The sequence below is a fragment of the Lissotriton vulgaris genome, unplaced genomic scaffold (assembly GCF_964263255.1).
Source record: "Lissotriton vulgaris unplaced genomic scaffold, aLisVul1.2 SCAFFOLD_2145, whole genome shotgun sequence".
In the NCBI taxonomy this organism is placed as follows: Eukaryota; Metazoa; Chordata; class Amphibia; order Caudata; family Salamandridae; genus Lissotriton; species Lissotriton vulgaris.
The window spans coordinates 333,470-357,690 of record NW_028255453.1 but is presented as its reverse complement, the minus strand read 5'-3'; the positions used below and the strand labels follow the sequence as shown (position 1 = coordinate 357,690).

At 45.4% G+C, this 24,221-nt stretch overlaps 1 protein-coding gene across 1 annotated transcript; it reads right to left on the bottom strand.

The window, feature by feature from the left end:
* Positions 1 to 16,296: 16,296 nt before the first annotated feature.
* Positions 16,297 to 22,673, bottom strand: LOC147659120 (uncharacterized). The gene has a single exon (XM_086951962.1). The coding sequence runs from the start codon at positions 21,507 to 21,509 to the stop codon at positions 19,644 to 19,646; it is 1,866 nt and encodes a 621-aa protein (XP_086808088.1). The 5' UTR covers positions 21,510 to 22,673; the 3' UTR covers positions 16,297 to 19,643.
* Between the last annotated feature and the right edge of the window lie 1,548 nt (positions 22,674 to 24,221).

Genomic DNA, 24,221 nt, shown 5'->3' with positions numbered 1-24,221 from the left:
TACTGCTAAAACTGAAAACCGCGGGGAGGGTAATCAAAAGGGGAAAACAGACTTTTTTTTACGTATTTGTAAAAGGCAATAGGGCTACTAACTTACAAAAAGTTACCAATCATTGGAGTCAAGTGGTATTTATCTCACTTACTCGAGGTGTTTAAAATATGTGCTAATGTAGAGGTGCTGAATTGAAACAATAAAACCGTGTGCTTTAAAAAAAACATGAACTATCCAGGGTTTAGCCTGGAAAAGCAACGCATTGTCTTTTATGTCTCATTTTATGCACTTGACTTTTGCGGTAATATTGGCCTCATTCATAACCCCAAAAAAGAGTAATTTTAATAAAAGATTGTCAAACCTCGGTCCGAGAGTGCGGCGGGTTCGTATCAGAAAGGCTTGAATGCTGTTGTCACTCAGTCTAGGGACTTAAACGGCTGGTAATATGCAGCGTGGAACAGCATCACCTCAAGAAAGCCAGGAGGGGGCAGCAGAGGCGAGTGCGCGTCTGTTATGCTGGCGAAAGACAAGCGGAGTGTGAAAGCAGTTCTGGCTAAAAAAATGCTTCCATTTGTCCATCCGCTCATTAAGTAGCAGATTATAAAGCTTTTTATTTTCTAAATGCCAGTCTTTTCCGAATACGGAGAGGACCAGTGGGTGGGGGGCTGATATGCTGCAAAGGTCATGCAGCTTTTCAAGAGTTATAGCTAAAAAATGAACTATGGGAAGTATTTCCAGGACTGACTTACAGCCGGAAATTCGAAAAGTCATTTTAGGATAAACAATGTTGGTCACGCAATAACAATCTGTACGATAATGCCCCTCACAAGGTAATAGTTTAAAATGAACCCGCAGAGCCATCGCTGGGGGTGGTATCAGTGATGTTTCCGACTGAAACACAGGAGCATTACTTCGGGGCCGCTCTCCCACGCCGCAGCCGCTGCAACAGGGGCAATCCATTACGTCTCTCTCAGCAATAATTTAATTGAGCACGGCCCGGGGGTCAGAAACTTTTAACATAACTGCTGACAGCACACGGAGGCCCGCGCTGGTGTGAGCAGTAGGCAGCGCTGAAGCTCTCCTTTGCGGGCCGAACACCATGTTTGCAGCGCTACCGCAAACCATAGCCAGCCGCCGTAATCCTCCCACAACAACTTCAGCAGAACGTGACACCCCCTTCCGCGGCGCCAATGTGTCTCACAAAACTGGACTGGTCCGTTCCGGATATCTTGGTAGTAAAGCCATGATTTGCAATAACTCAGCGTGACATCAGGCTGCCTGATAGACGCACCGCGCCATAAGAACCAACAAATGAAACAATGTAGCAACAATCCTGCTCCCAGCAGCATTAGCTCAGCCACGAGCCCCAAGCCTACCGGAGCAGCATGCGCATGCCACTGACGCCGCGCTGCCAGCTACCACACTACCCCATATCAGTTTTAGGCAGCGACCGCTGAGCCACTTGACAGATTATGAATGACAATGCATTTCAGTGCAGTGATGCGGAGCACCACACTGAAATGTGTTAGTATCACGCCTAATGCGTGATATTCGGCAGGACTGCACATCGGAAGGCCCACAAATCTATCATGCATTTAATGCGAAAATAGCAAAAGGCCAAGCAAACTAACAAGTGACAATTGTCTTTGCAATGGACGAGAGCATCCACCCAAAAGCAAGTTGGAGTATAGAATACTAATGCTACAATGTGTTTTTTTATGCACTTTTCTCCTAATACAAGTCAATGAAACATGAACATGTGATGGAAACAGTTACTAAAACAACACTAATGAGTATGAGGCAGGGTCTTTTCTCAAGAAGAATGTGAGAAGTTCTTGAGATGCAGATAAAAGATACACAGACAAGCTGCAGAATCAGTATTTACGAAAATAACACTTCTGATTACCAATATTCAGTTTATTACAAGATGCAGGAAAGTGTGCAGATGTACAGCACTAAATAAAATGTTTCTGGGCCCTAACAGAATCATGTAACTTTGCAAGCATATTAAGGCGAACAAACACATCAAATTGATATAAAATCATTGTAATTTGGTTATGTAATATATCAATGCATGTTATGGCATTTATTTGTAAACAATTATCGGTATTAAGGCCGCAAGTATATGCAGTTATGCAGTCTCAATTCCTTCTTCCTAGAGGCCACCACTGCTGCTATCCAGATGCATTCAGCAGTGCCTCCTGTGACCTTGAATCCTGCATTTAATACCAAAGGTCGTCAATGCTTCAAGCCAACTCCGGTCACTGGTGCCACTCGCACCCCAACCCCCCTGGACCTTTTATTCTTTGACCCTGCTCGAGTCAGTAGTGGCCCCTACAACCTGTTATCATTCTAGCCAACTCGAGTCATTAGGGGTCCCTTGTGACTTGTTATCACGCTATCCAGCTTCAGTCAGTATTGGCCTCCGGGACCTATTATTCTGCTAGCCAACTCCAGACAATAGTGGCCCCTGTAACTTAAATCCTGCTAAGATTCAAAACCAGAGGTCGTCTCTGCTGTTTACTAACGATTTACAAAAGAGAAGCTGAGGCACAAAGACAGCACACGTCACACATGCAAACATAGTGCTGCTTGACTCTGGGAGACCAGCCGTCTTGATCTTTAACACCAGGAGAAACACTCCATCAACTTGAAAAGAATATGACTCCGCTCCCACGTGAGATCAATGTCCTTGTGAATACACATGACACATACATAAAAACATATAGGAGGTGGTTTCATACACTGTGGTCAAAAGAGGGAAAACACTCGCCCAATGAGGGTGGTGTCATCACCTTCTCTGGAGAAACACTGAGATCAACGCTAACATTTTTAGCGTGGTGTTTGGAAGTAAATTTAAAATGTTGTAAGTGAGCCCAGGGGGAGGAATAATATCCTCCGTTCACATGGTGGAAAGCCAAGGACCTGGTACTCACATCATCTATTGGAGAACTGCACCAACGACCTACCCCTTCTCATGTGGCTCGGGAGTGAGGACTTGGAGGTGCTTTTTCGGTTTATAAATCCTCCATTCGGCCCCAATTGGTGACAGGTGGTTCGTATGAAGTAGTGAATTGCTGATCAAAGATCGACAGTGATGGTCTGAGGATCGTGGGCGCCATCTTGTAGTGGGTTAGGAGCCCATGTATCACATGGATTGTTGATAGCAATTAAGGTGGCAGGGTTGAAAATCGTTGGAGCGCTCCCATTGAATGTGGCTCTGATTGCGCCTATGAGGAATCCCATTGTGGAAAGGCAGGAGGCACGGCATGGTTAGTTGCTGGTCAAAGGTCAGCAGTGATGGGCTGGGTCCTGGTGATTTACCCAATGCTATTTCTGAGGCAGCTGAGGTTAATTCCTCTAGTGATATAGGAGTTTCTAGGGAGTGTCGCGCAACGGCGATTAGTGCCTTGGGTGATACATCTCGAAAGAAGTCATCTATCTGAGATTCGGGTAGGACTTCATGTTTAGTGTCGAGTGATTGATAGAATTCAGCAAAGGGTCTAGCAGAAAGTGTGGGATTGGTGATCAGGTCGCCCGTGTGTGATTTAATAATAGGTACTTGAACTGGTTTTAGAGAGTATTGGCATACTCTGTGTAAGAGTTTCCCTTGTTTATACCCCATTGATAAATCTTGCTTTTTGTAGCCTGCCATGTATGTTTGGCCTCATCTAACTGGATGCTTTAATATCTTCCCTGTAGTGTTGCTAATTGTCGACGGGCATTACTAACATTTTGCTTTTGTGCCAACATCTCAGTTTTCATGATCTGTATTAAGGTCTGCGTTTTCTGGTGTTTGGCCGCAGTGCGGTGACTAATGAAAGATCCCCGTATGGTAGGCTTGATGGCTTCCCACAAAGTAGTGGCGGAACCTGCTGTCTCCTCATTTAATGAAAAGTATTCTAGCAGGGCTTTACGTAGGTTAATTGTATAGCTCGGGTTGTGTAGGTGCCAGGGCGACAATCGCCAATGAAACAGTACCCGTCTGGACCTATCCCTAACTGCAGCTGTACGGGGGAGGGATCTAATAGGCCTCCGGGTGGCATATCCGATGAGTGTGTTTCCTAGTGATAAAAATTTGATCCAGTCTAGAAAACGGCCCATGGATGGTAGAGAAATACATATAACCGCTAATTGTAACTCCTAACTGCTGAATGAAGAGTCCTACACATGCCGGACCATGCCAAAGCCTCCACCATTGGCCCCAAACGAGACTCTGTGTATGTTCTGTATCTATCCTGATCAGGGTGAATGACATAATTCCAGTCTCCCCCTATCAATGCAAGGGCATCCGGTAATGATCCCCAGGTATCAATAATGCCTTCAGTAAATTTGTGACTGAGAGCGGGGAGCTTACACCCTTCCCAGTACTATAGACTCTCCACTGATCAAGCCCAAGTACGAGTATGTGTAAATGATAGTCTGCGGTGGATCAAGATAGCCAAACCTCTGAAGCCCTTCACGATGCCAGAGTGAAAGACGTGTATGAAGTCAAAGCAGACCAGGCATGGGCCTTGGTCTCCATCAAGTGTGTTTCCTGTAATAGCAAGACGTCCACCCCTTTGCGCATGCCTAAGCACTGGTCGACAAGCAATATTCCAAAAGCAGCTCCCCTTTGCCCTTGCCAAGAAGGCCTTTAACATTCCAAGTGACCACCTTAATTTCCCCCATTGGATTTGAATTGTTTAGATGTATTGTTATGGTGTGCAGCAAGTAAGATTACGAGGTGTGTGACACGTACACCAAGAGAAGATAATACATTGCGGGCTCTTTCGAATCATCAAGTCCAAGTCCTACCCCAATACCTCAAAGAGCAATGAAGTATCTGTTTGCGGAGTGTAAATAGTTCCCAATTGGATTGGGGTTTTTGGAATCATTTTTTATGGACATTAGTTTGGATAATTTGGATTTTGGAGTTTCGTTGGACATTTGTTGGGGTTAGGGAGAGGGGTGAGTCAGGTATTGTAGGGTTTTCTTCTAGTAATATTTGTTAGGGGAATACATTCTTAGTTTACATATGATATCAATCTTTTTTGGGGGGGGTTACTCTTTTACTTTGCACTGTTTCCTTTGACGCAGGGCCACAGCCAGCTTTTTAAATCTGCCGATAGTGTAACACAGCAACAGATAGATGCGGAACCCTCACTTGTCCTCCTACTCTCTCCTCCTAGTCTAGGCAGTCTCCTACTATATAAACCCCTGTGGACTCGGAAGGGAGGGGTGTGGGTGTGTGAATTTATTTCCATAGTTGATACTGATTATTGCATCTTCAATGAATCCCCCACAGTTCTTCTCTTACCTGTGATTAGGCGAAGCGATGGCTGCATGGTAATGGTTTGGTTTCCAAAGGGGCCAGGGTGGTGACAGTAGACAGTAGAAGTAGCATGCTATCGGACAGGTCGAATACTAGTGAAGCAGTAAGCACCAGATCCTGCACCGAGGCTTCACTCCCTCCTAGCCGAACTCAAACTGTAGGATGAGGAATGAATATTCATCGCAGGGACTAATTAAATTGACATATTTAAAACTGACTTAATGCAGTTTTATATGCAAGTTTTGACACAAAAATAATGAGACCGCCACCTGAGGGAGACTAGAATGCGACTAGTAGAACAGTACACGAGAAGAAGACTGCACAACCATAAACCACCATAAGCAATGCTAAAGTAACATAAATCAGGCGGGCTAGTACAAGTTGAGCTATGAAGTGGACAAGCGTAACCTTTAGTGCTGGAAGGAGGATGATGCTTTCAATTATTATGGATTAGGTTCTTCTGGAAAATCTTGAATATCGAATACTGGTGGGTGGGCAATCTAATATATATAATATTGCCAGTGTGGACTATATACTTAAGAACAGAAGAACGTCCTCGTCCCGCCTTGAGTTGGTGTTGCTTTCACCACATCCGCCCCAGCAAGTGTGTGATTAATTAATGATGTAAATTTGATTTAGTCATACCTCAATAAATCACACAGCCGGGAGGAAGAGGGTTAGGTGTTCAATGAATGGATGGAAAGTGGGATTTGAGGGAAAGGTTTGACAAAGACTAACATTACACATGGACAACCCATTCATCTTGCCAGCCGAGCATCATAAATCTGTTATGGGAGGAAAGGAAATGCATGCATGATGATGAGTACTCGACTAGTACAGATATATCAAATTGTCTCTCTGTTATGCAGTAAATAGTGCAGTTAAGCTTACACAAAAGATCCCTTCCTAACAGGCAGATTGGGCTTGAGTCGCATACCACAAACTGATGTCTATCTCGGAAAGTCCCTTTTCTCACAGGGATCGGCTCAGTCAAAGGGTTTGTCATTTTCTTGTTTGCTACTCCTACAACTTGGATTGATTGTTCCGGGAGGGGTAGGTTGGGAACTGCTGCAGATCTAACAGTAGAACGGGTAGCACCAGTGTCAACCAAAAAGGTGGTAGGATGCCCATCAATGTCAGCTTCTACAAACGGTCATCTCTGGTCTATCTCCAAGACTGCCCCAAGAGTGCAGTCTTCCTCTCCCCTCAGGCACCGTCATACCAACGAGTCAGGACTGTACTCGTCAAGCCCATCAAAGAGAGACATCTGCTGGTATGTCCGAGTCCCTTGCGGGATTCTCGGTGGCTGGAGAATCTGCGCTTGTGGAACCAATGTCCCCCCTTTCATCGATCTTGGATTAGTCACAGTATTAATCATTTCAGGCGCCTGCACTGTCTCTCCCTCCTGCTGCAACTGATTTGCTGGGTTCAATGGACACTCGCATTTCCAATGCCCGATTTGGTGACAAAGATGACATCAGTGGTCTACTTCAATGTCGCCACATCCATTCGCATTTTGGGGTCTTCTTGTTTTCCCTTTCCCTGATCCTGACCATTCTGTGCTCCTCCCTGATTACATCCCTGTTTTCTCCCTAATGTTACTCCATTTGGCTGCATCTGGAGTCCCTTATCAGCAGCTTGCATCTGGACTAACATCAGCTTATCTTTAAGCTTCCTATGTTTCGAGTCCACCTCATCACTGCAATACCTGGCATATCGCAGTATCTCATCCACTGGCTTGTTCTGCAAACAGATCAAATGCTGCTGAATCATAAGTCTAATCTCTTGTCTCAGACCCAAACCAAACTTTGAAATGAACTGTCCCATGTCTTTAGGGTCTAACGTATCTAACCCACTGTACTGTTTGAAGACTTGCAAAAGTCTTTCATAATACTCATGTACCGTCTCCTTCGGTTCCTGAACCGTTCGATCCATCTTGACCCAATCAATGTACTGTGGCGCTACCTTGGACTTCAGCCATGTGATCATCTGTTCAAACTTCTTCATGACAATAGGCAAAGGACCATTTGTAACAGAATCCATAACTGGTTTATAAGTAGGCCAATCAATAGCAACTTTCCAAGCTGCCCGCAAATTGCTCGGAACTTCAATGTCAAACAGCGTATTCATATCAAACCACAACACCTTTGGGATCTTAACAAAGCGATCAACCTGTTTGTACCATTCAACTGGTTTCTCCCTCAGCTTAGGGAAGTCATTTGCAAACGCTGCTAAGTCACCTCTACTCCAAGGCACATACCTTCTACTTGCTACCTCCCGCAAAGGGTAATTCTGTACTCCCAACACTCCCCCTCCCGGAGGTGGTGTCTCTCCTACGCTCTTTTTAGCACTCTTCTTTTTGAACCATCTTTCTTCCCATTTTTTGAGCATTTTCCATGAGCGTATCCCTATAATCAGTTCCCGAATGTCCTTAATCCAATGACCCTCTTCTTTTCCAGTTTCTGCTCACTGTATTGCAACATGTTATCCCCTTGTAACATCTTTGATTTGGATAAATCCACCTTGTACCTCTTCACTAAGGAAAACATTTTCTCATGTACCCACCTTGCCTTTCGAGTCTCATCCTTTGCTACAAACAATAACTCATGTTATGTTATGTTATGTTAAAAATACTTATATAGCGCACATACACCCAACGGTTTCATGGCGCTGTGAGCACAGGGTAAACAAACATTCAGCAGTGTAGGTAATTAAGAAAGAAAGTGATTATCCATGGGCTTGGCGGAATAATAACGTTTTTAGAAGGGATCTAAAGCAAGGGTAAGAAGGAGTAAGTCTCAGCTCCAAGGGTAGTGCATTCCAACGGGAAGGGGCAAGAAAAGAAAATCTAAGACCACCATGTCTTTTGCGGTTGAAAGTAGGAATTGTAAGTAGGGCCAAGTAAGAAGAGCGAAGGTTGCGTGAAGGAAAATATCGGTGAATAAGAGAAAAAATGAAAACGGGGCCAAGGCCAACCAGGGCTTTAAAGATGATGCAGCCAGCCACTGGAAGCCAATGAAGGGCTTTAAGCAAGGGGCGAGCATGAAGGTGTCTGGGCTGATGGAAGATTAGTCTCGCGGCCTGATTCTGTACCAGCTATAGGCGATTTAGCTGGTACACAGGGATGCCAACATAAAGTGAGTTGGCATAATCAATCCTAGAGACTACAAGGGCCAACAGAACCAGGCTCAGGGCCTCGGTGGTTAGAAATCGAGAGATCTTACGGATTTTCCGAAGATGGAAAAAGCAAGAGGATACCACGGCACTAATCTGGGGCTTTATGGAAAGGTCCTTGCTAATAAGGACTCCTAAGCTTTTTGCTGAGTTGACAGGGCGGGGAGGGGAGCCAAAGCCGGAAGGCCAGAAATTAGAATTCCAAGGGTTGGAGGCACCTCCAACCAAGACCAGCTCGGTCTTGTCGGGGTTAAGCTTTAAGTGATTGTCCTCCATCCAGTTACTAATAAGACACAGGGTAGACTGAAAATTATAAATTGATTGATCGGAGGAGTCAATGTTGTAGGAAGGTTGATATCTGACTATGGTTACCCCCAACTTTTTGCCTAGTGTTTAGCTGGTTTTCGACCTAGTTGGCCTGGGGCCCTGCTATCCAGGACCCCAGACTAATTGCTCTCTCTGTAAAATGGACTCCATGTACCCTAGGTACATACCTAATTGGATGCTGGGTCACCTTATCAGCCCCTGTACAGTGTACCTTAGGTACCGAGGGCATAGGTGTACCCAGGGCCTACCAGGGGCTGCAGCATGTATTATGCCACCCCTGGCTGGCCATCCAAAACTGACACAACTGGCTGCTAAGACAGCTGGGGCAAGGTGGTGTAATCACCCTTTGCTATAGATATAGTATACCTATATCTAACCCTAAAATGGACACATATATTCCTATCAGTCACTCCTATGGCAGGCCTTATCAATCCTGAAGGCAGAGTGCTTGGAATTATGTGATATGGGGCTGGCATGAGCTGAGCCCATCTGCAGCCTGCGGAACCAAGTCTTAATAGCTGTTCCATGATAACGCTATACCATATACTCTTAAGTGCATTATAATCCTTGAGGTTGAATGCTAACTTTGGTATAGCATTATCAAAACATATTGAGTAAGGTGTCATACGAATTGGAATATTACCCCCTCGCCAATTCTGGCAACGGGGGTAGCTTTCCACCCTTTTAGAGGGACATGACATGTATGTAACAGTGAACCCCGGTTAAAGTTAAACGAAGCCTCAGCATCACAAAATGGATGCTGCCACCACAGACACAAGTCTGACCTCCTGCTGCTGGGAGTCCTTCCAGCGAGGGAGGCCTGGACAAAGGGTTTCCTGCCTTGGGAGGTGCTAGCACCACCCCAGACAGGATTTTGTGTATTAGGTAGGACAGGCCTGAAAGGAATGAGACATGCCTGGGGCACACAAGGTGCCATGTGCATACACCGGTTCAAACCAGTTGCTGGGGCACTCCAGCCCCAGCTCTGGCGCGAAACCGGACAAAGGATAGGGGGTGTAACCACCCCCCTTCCTGGTCCCACCCATGGGAGGGACATAGTCACAGTACAGCCCCCTTTAGGAGAATAAAGGTAGGAGCTGGCCCCATTCCAAATTAGATTATCCTGAACAACTCTACAAAGAAGAAACTCTGGACTTTGACGTTCTGCTCCCCAGAAGACTGAAGAATCTCCCTTGTGGGCAAGGAGTGTCCACCCTGCAACTGCAGGCACCATCAAGCCTCCTAGTGGTTAATTTTGTCGTCCTTCCTGCCGGAATCAGACTTCAGAGCCCGACGAGATCGGGATTTCCAGACTTCTCCGACCACAACCTACATCTGCAGCACAGCTGAGATCCGTGGGTGTGACGAGACACGTGGGACCGGCCATCTTGAAGAAACTGCACTTTGCTTCCAGCACGACTTCAGAGGCATCCTAGAGAAAGTGCTTTGGGGATTGAGAAGCCCCAGTCCCGAGCAGCTCCTGCACCGAAGACCAGCCCTCCAGCATCCACAAGATCTGCGTGGGGCCCTTTTGCTTGGTTGCTACTCGACGCGTTATCTGGTCACTTGCCGGCTGGCTAGTGGCCTCCTAGACGACGATCCTTGAAATCTACACTGCTGGTCTGGTTGCTCCAGACTGGCCCTTGCTTCTTTCCAAAAGAGAAGTACCCCGGACCCTCTTGGTCAGCACCAGACGCCGTTTCCACTCACCGCGTGGGTTGCCTTTGCCTAGGCCTGTTGACTCCAAATCCGGATCTGACACCGCCGACAGCGAGAGCCTGTGTGAGACAGCTCGTGCCTCCATCCTGGTCGTCGAAGACACCTCCTGGTCCACGTGGCTGCAGAGACAAGCGTCCCCTCTTCACCTGATCGCGATGACAGCACCTGGTTCCTTCCTGGTTCCACACCGGACACTGGCTAGTGACTTTGAACACTGTCCCCTCTTCTTCCTCGATCCACCCGTGGATCGCACTGGACATCTTCCACCTGGTCGCCTGCAGCAGCTTTCTTCAAGGCTCCATAGACTTCGATGCGGAAACCCGACACACTTTGACACCTATGTACCCGCAGCCAGTGGGTGAGGTAACAAGAGCATTTTGGTGCTCAAGGGTAGATTAACTCTCGTAGTGTCCAGATTTCCATTCGTTTTAGTCCTAGATAGTAAAGACTGTCCATACTCACCTTTTCCGTTAACTGTACTGTCCTTTGACTTTGTTCTCACACTCTGCACACGCGTCCCCTGGGCCTCCTATTACTTACCTGAGGTTAGGATAGTGTAGTCCCAGCGAACCTACAGCCTCTGGACAGCTCCATTCCTTCTATCGATTTCCTTATACCATTTACTTAGTATATGGTTTGTCGTGCCCCTAGGGCACCATTGTAATTTTGTGCAACTTATCGTATTTTTCTTAGGAGATTGTCATGTGCTTACCCCTCTGATCTCATAAAGAGTTCAGAGGTGTTTGTTATTAATAAATATATTGTTTATTTTCATAACAACCTGTGTGGTGTCCTTTCATCTGGTATTCAAGGGGTTATATGTGGTAAAACAGCTGGTTTCACATGCCAAAAGAGTTTAGCCTAAGACTGCTTTGTCCATGCTACCATTAGGTTAGCTGGTCTATAAGGTTGACTTACAACCGATCACCATAAGGGTTGTTTGGACTGATACAAGGTGATCACTAGAACTAGTGAACCATATATATCAGGCCAACTTCTCACATTGGTGTGCAGTGGTTGGGATTTGAGCTTGCTGTTGTTTTTACCAAATATAATCTTGAAATATCATTTGAAAGATCACATAAGGTACCATAGGTACATATAACAAGCTTAGAAATACTCTGAGTTCTACTGAACCATCTGTTATAGTAGAAAGGGAGTAGCACACCCTGACTACAACTCTTAGCAAGGGATCAGTAGGAAAACCCATAGTGTAGGTAAGTCCATCACTTGCACCTCACTAGAAAGCATGTCTACCCATGGAGAGACTTCAGTGACTCCCCTAGTGGTTAGTGACCCTCCACAGGTCCTTTCCAGATATGCAGCCCTCAGTTTCCAGGAGATGAGACCATTGTGTACCTCCAGGGGACTGAAACAGGGTTCTAACCCTAACTCCTCCTTTCTGTTACGTCTCTTAGAGACATATGATGCTAGGAGGGCTTCTAACACAGGCCCCTCTAATCCAGATGGGAGCATGCCCCCCTTAGAAGGTACACCTGGTGATCCAGACTCTAACTTCCCTGAAACAGATAATGTAGATGATGGGGAAGAGGGAGACTTATCTGACGATGAGGCAGAAAATGGGCAACCTTTAGTCAGCAGACTTACAAGGGCCGACTTAGACATGCATAGAGAGAGAACTGGGGGACCCCCAGTGCTATCCCTAAGCAGGTCTAACTTTGGGGTCAGAAGAGATAGATCTCATTCTAGGGACTCCAACAGATGTGTTCACTCTCATGCCTCTCATGCATCTGCTCAGAGGAGGATGACTTCCCCTCAGAAGAGAGAGCATGAGGCAAAGATGAAGGAAGCTAATCTAAGGATTCAAAGGGAAGAACCTGCCCTTGCCAAAGAGAAACTTGCCTTTGCCAGAGAGCAACAGTTGAGTGGGGTAGTACCCACTGGTGGCACCAATATCCCTCCCCTCCACTTTACAAGTGCCCAAAACCTGGTGAAGTTCTTAAGAAAGCAAGCCAATTTGAGTTCCTGCCATCTTTCTTCCTCCCATTCTTTCTTAGCCCGAGCCTTGGCCCTTTTGTACCTCTCTCCACCCAGACTGATTTCTGAGATGTCCTTTGTGCCAAGTGCCTTACCCTGATATCTACGTCATAGTCTGATTTCTTTGTTAAACCAATTGTTTCTTAAGGAGAATTCAGTTTGTGGCCGTTCATAGGGCCTATAAGGTAGGACATGTCCTAGGTAGGTAGGTATGTCTCTGCTTCATAACATTTCTCCCCAGACCTGAGTTGATCATTTCTCCAATCTTTATTCAGTAACTCCTTTTAATGAGGTGGACACTGTGCTGGGGACTGTGTAAACAGACAACTCTATAGCTGTACCTGGCCCTTTCCTTGACCTGGCCGACACCCTTTGCTCTGGATGCAATAACCAGAGGTAGAGCTCCAGTATTAGACAGCATTGCAGCATATATACTTCTGCTTGAAAGAGATAAATTGTCTTGGTATAACCTTTTCTTAACTAATGCCATTATCATTGGTGCCCCAGTACCTGACTCTTGGAAGGGAGCGGACGTCGCCCCGATATATAAGAACGGAGATAGATTCCATCCAGCCAATTACAGGATGATCAGCTTGATCAACAGTGCGGAGAAAGTTTCTGCCCAATTGGTCTTGAGCAGGATTGAGGAATGGACTGCTGCTAAAGCCATCGTATCGTATCCCCCTTTCAGACAGGCTTTCGGAAGAAGATATCCACATTTTAATAGGTTTTGCGCTTCCTTTTATTCTATTGGAAGATCGTTGTGGTCGGCAGGGAAACAGGTTTTGGGTGATATGGGCATCCCATGAGGCTCTTGAGCCTATTGATCAGTCTACATGAGGGTAATAATGCCCAGGTTCGCTGGAGAACTCAGGGCCAGGTGACTGAACAATTTCCTATTAATTAAGGTGTTCGCCAAGCTGTGCACTGGCACCCACCCAGTTTTCTTTATTTCTTAATGTTGTTCATTATCTGCCCTCTTTCTCAATTGATGCACTATCCCTGGCTGGCACAAAAAGAACAAGTTACTTATCTTATTTATTTATTTATTTGATTTGTAAAGCGTGCAAATACCTGAAGGTGTCTCGGTGCTGGGGACAACGAGCATGAACGGCACTACAGATTAGCTTATTGAGTAAACAGCCATGTTGTTGTAATTTTTCTGAAAGCAAGTAAGGACTGGCTGGCTTTGGTATGAATTGTGAGGGAGTTCCAAAGTTTCGCTGTAGCAACAGTGAATCTCTTGTCACCCCATGATGCTGTCTTAGTACGAGGGACCTTTAGCAGGATTGCTGTGGAAGAGCGTAAGGCCCAATTTGGAATGTAAGCATCAAGGGCCTCATTCAGAAACAGAGGTCCAGAGTTACATGAAGCTTTGTATGCAATACAGAGCGCTTTAAACATAATTAGATTTTTCACGGGGAGCCAATGATACTGGTGAAGTATATGTGAGATGGATTTGTATTTGGGGGTACCTGATAGCATTCTGGCTGCTGAGTTTTGAACCACTTGGAGTTTATAGAGGACTTTGCTCTGAGCATTAATAAGGAGCCCATTGCAATAGTCAATGGTGGACATAACTAAGGTGCTTACTGGTGTATTTCAAGCCCCAAGAGAAAGGTAAGAGCCTTTTCATCATTCGCAATTTATGGAATGATGATGAAACCACAGCGTTGGCATGAGGGACAAAGGACAGTCTGTTGTCAAATATGACGCCCACATTTCTGACTTTGTTGACTGGCAGTGGAAGGGGCACCAAAGAAGATGGCCACCATGAAGAAGACCAATTTGGCAGTAATTTGCTGAATATCATAACCTTCGTTTTTTCCGAGTTAAATTTAAGGCAATTGTTGGCCATCCAACAACTGATGGCCAACAAGCCTTTCTGCAAATTAAGCTGCTACTTCATCACCATCAGCGGGGAAGGTATTCCGGACCACCATCACAGGAGGGCTGGTGCAGCTTCTCACAGACAAGACAGTCAATGACGATGGTCTCATCAGGAAGAGTCACACTTGAACTTGTTTGACAGCGAGCCGAGGATTTACTGGCTGCAGTTGTTTGGTCCGACGAACGGGCGATGGAACTGCTTAGTTGAATTTGACTTCCTCCCAGGTACGGTGCCTCGAGATACAGAAGAATCCTTGCTATGTTGTACTGAATATAGTTGAGAAGCATATTGGAGAGGCGGGGATCTACCGTCCTGATGAGACCACGGTAATTAACTGGAACGGTTGAAACATTAACTATACAGGGACTGTTTCATATAAATTATGTCTTCTAAGAATCGCCTCTGCTTAATTTGTATTGTACAAAAGTATTTTCAACCCTGTTTCTGTGTACAAAATGTGGATCGGACGGTTTTATCATCATATCACTTTCATCTTGAGCACTGCGCAGTCATCACTCAACGATTTATATATACACTTGCTGCTGAGAATACAATTAGAATTTTGGGAAATGAAAAGGCCTCATCTGAATTCTAATCATGATAAAAATGGTGAATTAATATATGCCCAGGGCCTGCATATGTGATACAGACCTGTGAAATAATGAACTCATAGGTAGTTGTTCACAGTGCGCCTGGGAAGTGCTTCTTTGAGTCTCCGCTTGTCCCTTCTGTAGCAGAATGACGTCGACACTGAGCTGCATGTTGTCTCCTACTCTGCTTTAAAGTTAGAGGACCCAGTCTGGTGTGTGGGGAATATTCACAAGGTGAGGAATATGCAGGTAAAGGAGTATCCACCAGAAAGAGCGTTACCAAAGGCAAGTAACTGGTGTGTTATGTTTTCCTGCTGTTGTATATTATCTCATTTGGGGGTGGTGAACTCCGCGGAGCTCGCGTTGTTCCTAAAAACTCCGCTCCGTGGAGCGTAGCAAGGTTTTTTTCAACGCTCACACTCTTCAACGTTATGTGATGGAGCGAGGAAAATCCACCTTCTGATGAGATTTTTCCTTGCTCGCGCAGGTCTAGTTGGCGAGCAAAATCAACCTCCTGGCGAGATTTCTCAAAGCGGGTCGTCGGATTTCTCAATGCAAGTGGTCGTGGCAGGTCACAACCACTCGCATTGAGAAACCTTCCTTCGCATTGACAAAGCGGCCGCTTGAGTAGAAGCAGCTGCACCCTCTTGTGCTGCACATGGTGCCTTTCGCGATTATTTTTACAGGGCGGGACAAACACCAGGAGGTCAAAATCACCACGAACAGCATGACCCTTATGCACTCCGCTGCTTATGGAACTCTGCGTAGACCGCCAGAGTTATCTTTGTCACTTTGCAGAGTTCTTCATTGAGGAACTCCGCCTAGGCTTAATCTTACCATGAAAATATAAATATCAGTCATATGTTAAGAAACAAGGGGGAGTAGAAACCTTTTGGGTGGAGTAAAATTTAAGACATTAATATTGTGGTTTTTTTTTACAATTAGTTGATTTTTTCAAGCACTAACACTTCTCTGTATCAAGTAAAGACCTTAAGAGTTTTGTAAATTTCAGATACTCAAATTGTTGATTCTGTTGCAATTAAAAAAAATTCAAGGCCTGAAATTTCTTTGGAGGTTGCATGTGAGCAACCTAAGTTATCCTGTAGGAGTTTCTTTTTTTTTCTTTTTTCTTTTTTTTAAAAAACCTTTATTGTGCAAGCAGAAACGTACAAATACGGGCCTACAACCAATCAGGCCGGCCACAACACATTACGGGCGCACAAAATCAGGATAGAAATTCTCCAGCAGTTCTTCAACATTCTATAAACAATCAGTAAACATTAAAAGTCGCAATATAACCGCTAGGAGCAGGATAAGAGAAGGTTAATTTTATAATATAATAGGAAGTACAGCAGGAACAATTGCAGCTGTTAGTTTCCGAATTCCTATGGCGGGCAGTTGGTGAAGCAGCAATACAAAGGAGCAGTGAGAATCAGAAATAGTAGCAACAATTGGCGAAAGCAACGCATAGTTCCCACGTTGCAAATCAGTTCCCACCGCTGCCCACCGTCCACCCGTCACCACTTGAATATGTGCTGGTACCAATCAAAGAAGTCAGAACTGCAACACAAAAATAGCCATCCTCTATACTAACCCAAAGAAGGGGAAAAGGAAAGGAAGGGTAGAAGAAGGAATGTGAAAAACAATGAAGAAAGAACGCAGCGCCGCAGCATGCGCCCCATGGCAGATAAGGCACACAATACTCAAGACCCACAATCGGAATCGAGGCAAGTAGGATGTGTAAGTGTGCTATCATTATCATTAACGCGAAGAAATCATGTCCTACACTGTCAGCGAACACCCCCTGGGGCATGCATGCGGACATAGCGTCCCGATAAAGGGATACTAAAGAGCCATAGAACTAAGAAAAAACGAACAATATACAGACCCTATCCCACCCACACCACCCTGCACCCCTGCAGAAGGCTACGGCCTACCCCCCCAGCAGCGTGCCTGTCGCCCTAAGTAGAACCCGAAATACAGAAGAATCAGAAAGTAAAGAAAGAACACTACAGACAAAAATAGGAAGGAAAGCGGGAAGAAAAAAGCAGTGGGAGAGGAGATATGCAATCGAACCGTCAGCTCCCACCCCCCACCTTAACACAATTAGAACCCACATCGAGATGAAATCGACACAAACTCAAACATCAGGAACATGAAGAGGAATTGGTCCTACTGTTACAGCTGCGAGCAGTCCTCATCTCCACAAATTAATTGAGTGGAGAAGTGTGGCTCAGGGGTTAGAGGCGGCAGACCCGGAAGCTGAGATCGGCCCCGGACCAGGGTTCAATTCCCCGCCTCGGCGGGTCTTGGGCTAAAAATTCCACGGACTCGATAATTCTCGCTCCGGTGCCTTCTCGATTCACGGGTTCACTCTCTGCGACTCTGGGCAATAGCTTGCTTAATCTCCACAACGGCCCCTCGCGGCGGGATGCCTGGCTTTCACCTTGTGGATACCCTGCCGTTGTTATCTCACAGGGGAATACCAGGACGGGTTCCCTAAGCAAGCGCCGGGAAACCCACTGCGGGTAGCTGTGCGCTATATAAGCTCAAATACATTTACATTTACATTTAATTAGCAGTCCGCCGAGGCGAGTCCATCTCACCCCTGTCCTCTCCTGACCATTACTTTAGGCACGGAGTGTGCATAGGATCGGAACAAAGCAGGCCAAGGGTGCAAAATAGGGGATCCAAGTCTCGAGCAGCAATACAGATAGTGGCAGCCGCGGACCAGACTGGCGAAGAGCAACGTCAGGAGCAGCAGGCAGCGCGGGTTCAGTTTTGCCGACCAAAGGGGGGAGGTTTCCCCCACGGAACAGCCATGGGACCCCTTCCAAGCATTTCGAGTCAAAAAACCGCCAGGTACCCCAGCGAAACTGACCTGGACGGACCCCGGCGTGGGGCCCTCTCCCACGTCCACCTGAAGCAAAACCTTCTGTAGACTCGAAGCAACAGACATTTGAACTCTCAGATGAACGGCGGTCGCATTCCTTTCAACAGCCGGGAGAGACAAATCAGCACATTCCCTCGGTCGGGCCGCATACATGGGGGGCGGCCCAGCAAGCCAGGCGATAGAACCGCTATCCTGTACAGCTGCGGCAAAGGCCATGGTTGTGCGCCAGGAACACAGGGCGGCGAAGACATCGCCAATCGTGGGCTCACTCCCACATTCTCCAGCCAACGTGCAGTTCGACAGGCCAGTTTCGCCGCCCCCAACGGGTCTGAGACCCAGGGCGCCGACCGCCATTTTGTCGGCACAATGAGGCCGCTACGGTCCTCGACCCCGATCCGGGCCGTCAAACAAGGCTCAGCGGAGTCTCGCCGGATCCCGCTAATGACAATCTTGGTGCAGAAAGATGGGTCACCAAGACACTGGGGGTAGCCGGCGCCACCGTCTCATGGGCGTCGCCCGCCGATTCCGGGCGAAGGGCTTCAAGATGGCCGGACTGGAGAACAAAGGGGGGACAAGCCTCCTATACGGTCAACCCCCGTCCGAGGGAGGCAGCGCCCCGCAGCTGGGCCCCCGGGCCACCAGACAGGGCCCGGTCAGTCGCCACCGGTCCAACCGCACAATGGCCTCTTCAGCCGACTCCTCTCCTCCACCAGGGGTCGGCGTTGATACCCCGCTGCGGCCGACCGTCGCAGGCGAGTCCCCGGCCTGCACGCCACGGAGGCTCCGGAGCAAACAAGGGCACAGCTCAAGATCCGCGGCACTCAGGAGCTCCTGGGACAAACGGTGAGTGCAAGCAGCCTTTCATAGTCCCATATTCCGTCGAATGTGTCTCCTTGGGGCAGGATAAAGTACAGGATTTACGGTTCAGGCAGGAAGGTTGACGGAGCCGAGCTACAATGCGGCCATCACGGTCGTGAGCTTGGCTCCTCCCCCCTGTAAGAGTTTCTTGATGAATCCTATTGCAACTACAATATGTGCTCTGTCATTTAAAGTCAGGTTGTTAGAAGCTTTTCTGCATCTCAAGGTACGCCTTACTTTTCACCTGGTGTGGATGCATTTCTCATGTTTAGTGAGATCTCCTTTCTGAGTATAACGTTTCTGGCTTTCCCCTCCTGTAAGGCTTTAGTCCAATGGGAATTCTCTCTTGTGAAGTGACATTGTATTCAAGACTAAACCTTATCTGACATTCAGAACACACATAAGGCTTTTTTCCCCGTGTGAGTTCGCTCATGTCAAGTGAGAAGTAATTCGTAACCAAAACTTTGCTTGCATTTCGAGCACTCATAAGGTTTTTCCCCAGAGTGGGATCTCTCATGAAGCAGAACAGTCTTTCAGATACAAGCTTTTATGGTATAAGGATTTTCTCCAGTGTGGAGCTTTTCATGGTGAGATAGCGTTTTTCTCTGCATTTTATTCTGGCATTCAGAGCACTCATAAGGTTTTTCATCAGTATGGAGTCGCTTATGGTTAGTGAGGCTGTGCCAATCAAATAGGAATTTCTGGCATTCATCGCATTGGTAATGTTTTTCCCCTCTGTGTGTGTGCTCATGTAGAGTGAGATTGCGTTTGAAATTGATGCTTTTCTGGCACTTGTAGCACTGAATTATTTTGATGGTGTGTTTTCTTATGGCGCTTGTAACCATCTCTACCTCTGAATCTTTTCTGACATTTAGAGCACTGATAATTTTATTCACCAGTGTGGATTCTCACATGTTCAGTGAGATGAGATTTTTGGCTGAAACATTTTTGGCATTCGGAGCACTGGTAAGGTTTTTCCCCAGTGTGGATTCTTATATGCTCAGTGAGATTGCTTTTTTGACGGAAACATTTGTGGCATTCAGAGCACTGATAAGGTTTTTCCCCAGTGTGGATTCTTATATGCTCAGTTAGACTGCTTTTTTGACCGAAACATTTGTGGCATTCAGAGCACTGATAAGGTTTTTCCCCAGTGTCGGTTCTTATATGCTGAGTGAGACTGCTTTTTTCACTGAAACATTTGTCACATTCAATGCACCGATAACGTTTTACCCAAGAGTGGGTCCTTGTATGTTTAGTGAGTCTCATTTTGTCACTGAAACATTTCTGGCATTCAGAGCACTGATAAGGTTGTTCCCCAGTGTGGAATCTCACATGTGCAGTTAGAAGTGATTTAAGTCTGAAATCTTTTGGGCATTCAGAGCACTGATAAGGTTTTTCCCCAGTGTGGGTTCTTATATGTTGAGTGAGACTGAATTTGTTTGTGAAACATTTCTGACATTCAGAACACTGATAAGGTTGTTCCCCTGTGTGGGTTATTGTATGTTGAGAAAGACGTCTTCTGTCTCGGAAATTTTTCTGGCATTCAGAGCACTGAAAAGGTTTTTCCCCAGTGTGGGTTTTTATATGCACCATGAGAAAGCGTTTTTCACTGAAACATTTCTGGCATTCAGAGCACTGATAAGGTTTTTCCCCAGTGTGGAATCTCAAATGTGCAGTTAGAAGTGATTTAAGTTTGAAATGTTTTGGGCATTCAGAGCACTGATAAGGGTTTTCCCCAGTGTGGATTCTTGTATGTTCAGTGAGTCTGATTTTGTAACTGAAACATTTCTGGCATTCAGAGCACTGAAAAGGTTTATACCCAGTGTGGGTTCTTATATGCCGAGTTAGACTGCTTTGGTCACTGAAACATTTCTGGCATTCGGAGCACTGAAAAGATTTTTCCCCAGTGTGGGTTCTGATATGCCGAGTGAGACTGCTTTGGTCACTGAAACATTCCTGGCATTCAGAGCACTGGTAAGGTTTTTCCCCAGTGTGGATTCTTGTATGTTCAGTGAGTCTGATTTTGTAACTGAAACATTTCTGGCATTCAGAGCACTGAAAAGGTTTATACCCAGTGTGGGTTCTTATATGCCGAGTTAGACTACTTTGGTCACTGAAACATTTCTGGCATTCAGAGCACTGAAAAGATTTTTCCCCAGTGTGGGTTCTGATATGCCGAGTGAGACTGCTTTGGAAACTGAAACATTCCTGGCATTCAGAGCACTGAAAAGATTTTTCCCCAGTGTGGGTTCTGATATGCCGAGTGAGACTGCTTTGGTCACTGAAACATTCCTGGCATTCAGAGCACTGGTAAGGTTTTTCCCCAGTGTGGGTTCTTGTATGTAGAGTGAGTCCTCTTTTGTCACTGAAATATTTCTGGCATTCAGCGCACTGATAAGGTTTTTCCCCAGAGTGGATTCTCATATGTTCAGTGAGTTTAGATTTACGGCAGAAACTTTTTTGGCATTCAGAGCACTGGTAAGGTTTTTCCACAGAGTGTGTTAATGCATGTTCATATAGACTCGGTTTGACTCTAAAGCTTTTCTGGCATTCAGAGCACTGATAAGGTTTTTCCCCAGTGTGGATTCTCATATGCTCAGTGAGATAAGATTTACGCCTGAAACTTTTTTGGCATACTTTGCACGGAGAGTGGTTTTCCCCAGTATGGATTCTCATATGCTCAGTGAGATAAGATTTACGCCTGAAACTTTTTTGGCATACTTCGCACTCATAGTGGTTTCCCCCAGTGTGCATTCTGTCAAAATTGTGAGATGAGATTTATGGCTGTATCTTTTTTGGCACATGTAACTTTTTTCCCTAACTTAGGTTATTTTGCCTTGATTGAGGTGGTTTTGAACACTGAATTTGTTCTCACAGTCTGTGTTTTTATAAGGTGTATACCTAGACTTAATATCTCTACGTTTAGTTTTCTCTTGCTTATATGCCGCGATAAGAGTGAACCCGATTTTAGAGGCAGGCTTGTTTAGATAATGTTCAGCATTTATCTCTAAAAGAAATTGTGTGTAATCTTCTTAACACTTGAATTGAGCAAAATATGTCTGGAAGCAGCCCTGTAACACCTGTCGAAATGTTTCAAGCAGATAATAGTCTTTAGGTTATAGCAACTTATTTTGTGACTGAAGATTTTCTCAAATCTATTTGTATAGGTTCTTAACAATGCAGTGATAAGGTGTTAGTCTGATATTTAATCATTAAACTGATAAGTACCTTTTTGCACTGACGTAATTGCAGTAACTGAGGGTGTTAGAACGTGCACAGTACTATTGTAGATCACAAGTCTCAGAACATCAGTTCCTTTTACCCTTTCTTTGTTTGGTGTAAGGTTAAGATTTGTAGTTCTGAAGACGAGGATTTATTTACATTAGCTATAGCGCAACTGTACTCATTTAATCAATTTTTACCTTTAACAGTTTTACATATCACTCACGCACGTAATGTTGAGGCGATTTAGATAGAATTACAGAACAGTACACAATAAAAAGGAAACAATCTGAGATAGTTATGAACACAATAAAGTGGTGAATTTTTAAGGTTTTCGCAAGAGTGAGCAGAGTGGGTCGTGGTTTTCTTCCCAGAGGCAGATAGTCTCAAAGTTGTGTAACTGGTTAAAACGGTTGTTGAACAAAGGTGATTTTCCAATCTTTCGGTTGTTAACGTGTCAGCTTCAGAGTCTTCTCTCAGCGTCTTTTCCTTGATGGTCTGCAGAGGAAACCTTTTGTTACATCTTTCTTTTATGCAGTGTGTGCTTCCTCTCAGGAATTACATGATGTTTTAGATCATGCGTGCTTTAGATGAACGTTATTCTGTCATGCTGAGGCAATTTGTCTTTCTGATAATATTTCAGATGAGGATGCTGAAGTGGTCTTTCTACATTATTTCTGATGCTGTGTGCACAGATATGGCTTTGCTCTGGGTTAATGAAATACTAAATTAGAGACTTCACTTACAGGTATAGTACTTTCCTCAGCTCCCACTTCCTCGCCACACCTAGATTTTGGAAATTGTTTAAACGTAGAATGCTGGCTGTCCTTCAGTTTTTCAAAATAATCCTTCTTATGGCACTGACTTCAGTTGCCTGGTGCTATATCTAGCTTTCTTCGTCAGTAATTTGAATCACCTATCGTAATAAAATTAAATAGTTAATACATGAAAATTTCCAAAAATATAATTTACAAGCCAAATCAATGCAGAGTTGCAGAATTTTGAAAACGTTGAGCTGTTTTTCAGACAGAGCAGAGTGTAGAATGGTAGCCTGAGAGTACTTGGATGTAGGAGTGAGGATTTATAGAAATGTCAACATTTTATTAAGCTCACAAAGGATACATGCACCCTATGAACTTGTAACATAGAATCCCAAAGGCAGAAATTAAAGTCATATGCACTGGCACCAAACATATATTTCAAAAAGGATACTATTAATTAATTTTTAATGTAGATTTCTGGGACGGGGATTTCCCCTGCATGGACAACAGGCATTTTCCCCTGCCCTGAGTTACCACCTACTTGTATCTGGTATCCTGACTTTTGAGCTCTGGCCTCTGCCGCACACAAATCTATTGTGTGCTGCGAGGACTATGCCTAGACCTATCCCTCAACTATGTCCAGAGTATGAATCAAGGGCAATGAAATTAAGGAGTACTTTCATGTGCTCATTTTATTCCACCTGATTATCAGTTGTTAGGTTTTTCTGCACCTGGATGTACCGGGTGCAGAAAAACAGGACACCATTTTTATCCAGACAGGAAACTTAGACTGAAAAGACGCACAAGACTCTGGGTGCAGCAGAAGCAGCCAAGACTTATGCTGATTTTTAACAAAATGGGGGAAACACACAATTCTTCCCTTTGTTGGACATTTCTTTACCCTTCCCTCCCCTGCTTCACCCATCGCCCCCCAACCAACCACATGCCTATATCTACCACCTGCTTAAATCTAGTGGTAAAAAAAATCCCCAAAACATTATGAAATAATGAATGGCATGCGGTTTAACAGGCAGAAGAATCTGTTCCTTGTGGCAACTCCACAGTCAATGGCGTCAAACTGGTAATTGCACATTACTGGGATAAGTCCACCACAAAACAATTACATGAGATTTTTCTGCCACCCCAGTACTGTGCAATTTCTAACAAGGGACTATGAGAGGTCTTGGACCGGTCCTGTGACCTGGAGGGTCACACCAAGTGTGCCCTTATTTAAGGCAGAGGACTGTCATGGGTTTAACAGCTAGAGCGGTGGTGGCAATAGACCCTGTTGTAAGGATCAATAGCCTGATGAGATCTTTGCATCATGGTCAGTGTAGTGGCTTCCTACTGACACACCCAAGTAATGCTCCATTTCTATGCCTGTGCACAGACTTTGCGCTAACATCAAGGGCGTGTTTAGGGTGTTGGTGTGCGTAGCATAAATGCAATGTGAGAGTGCAACAGAGTAAACCGCATCTCCTGC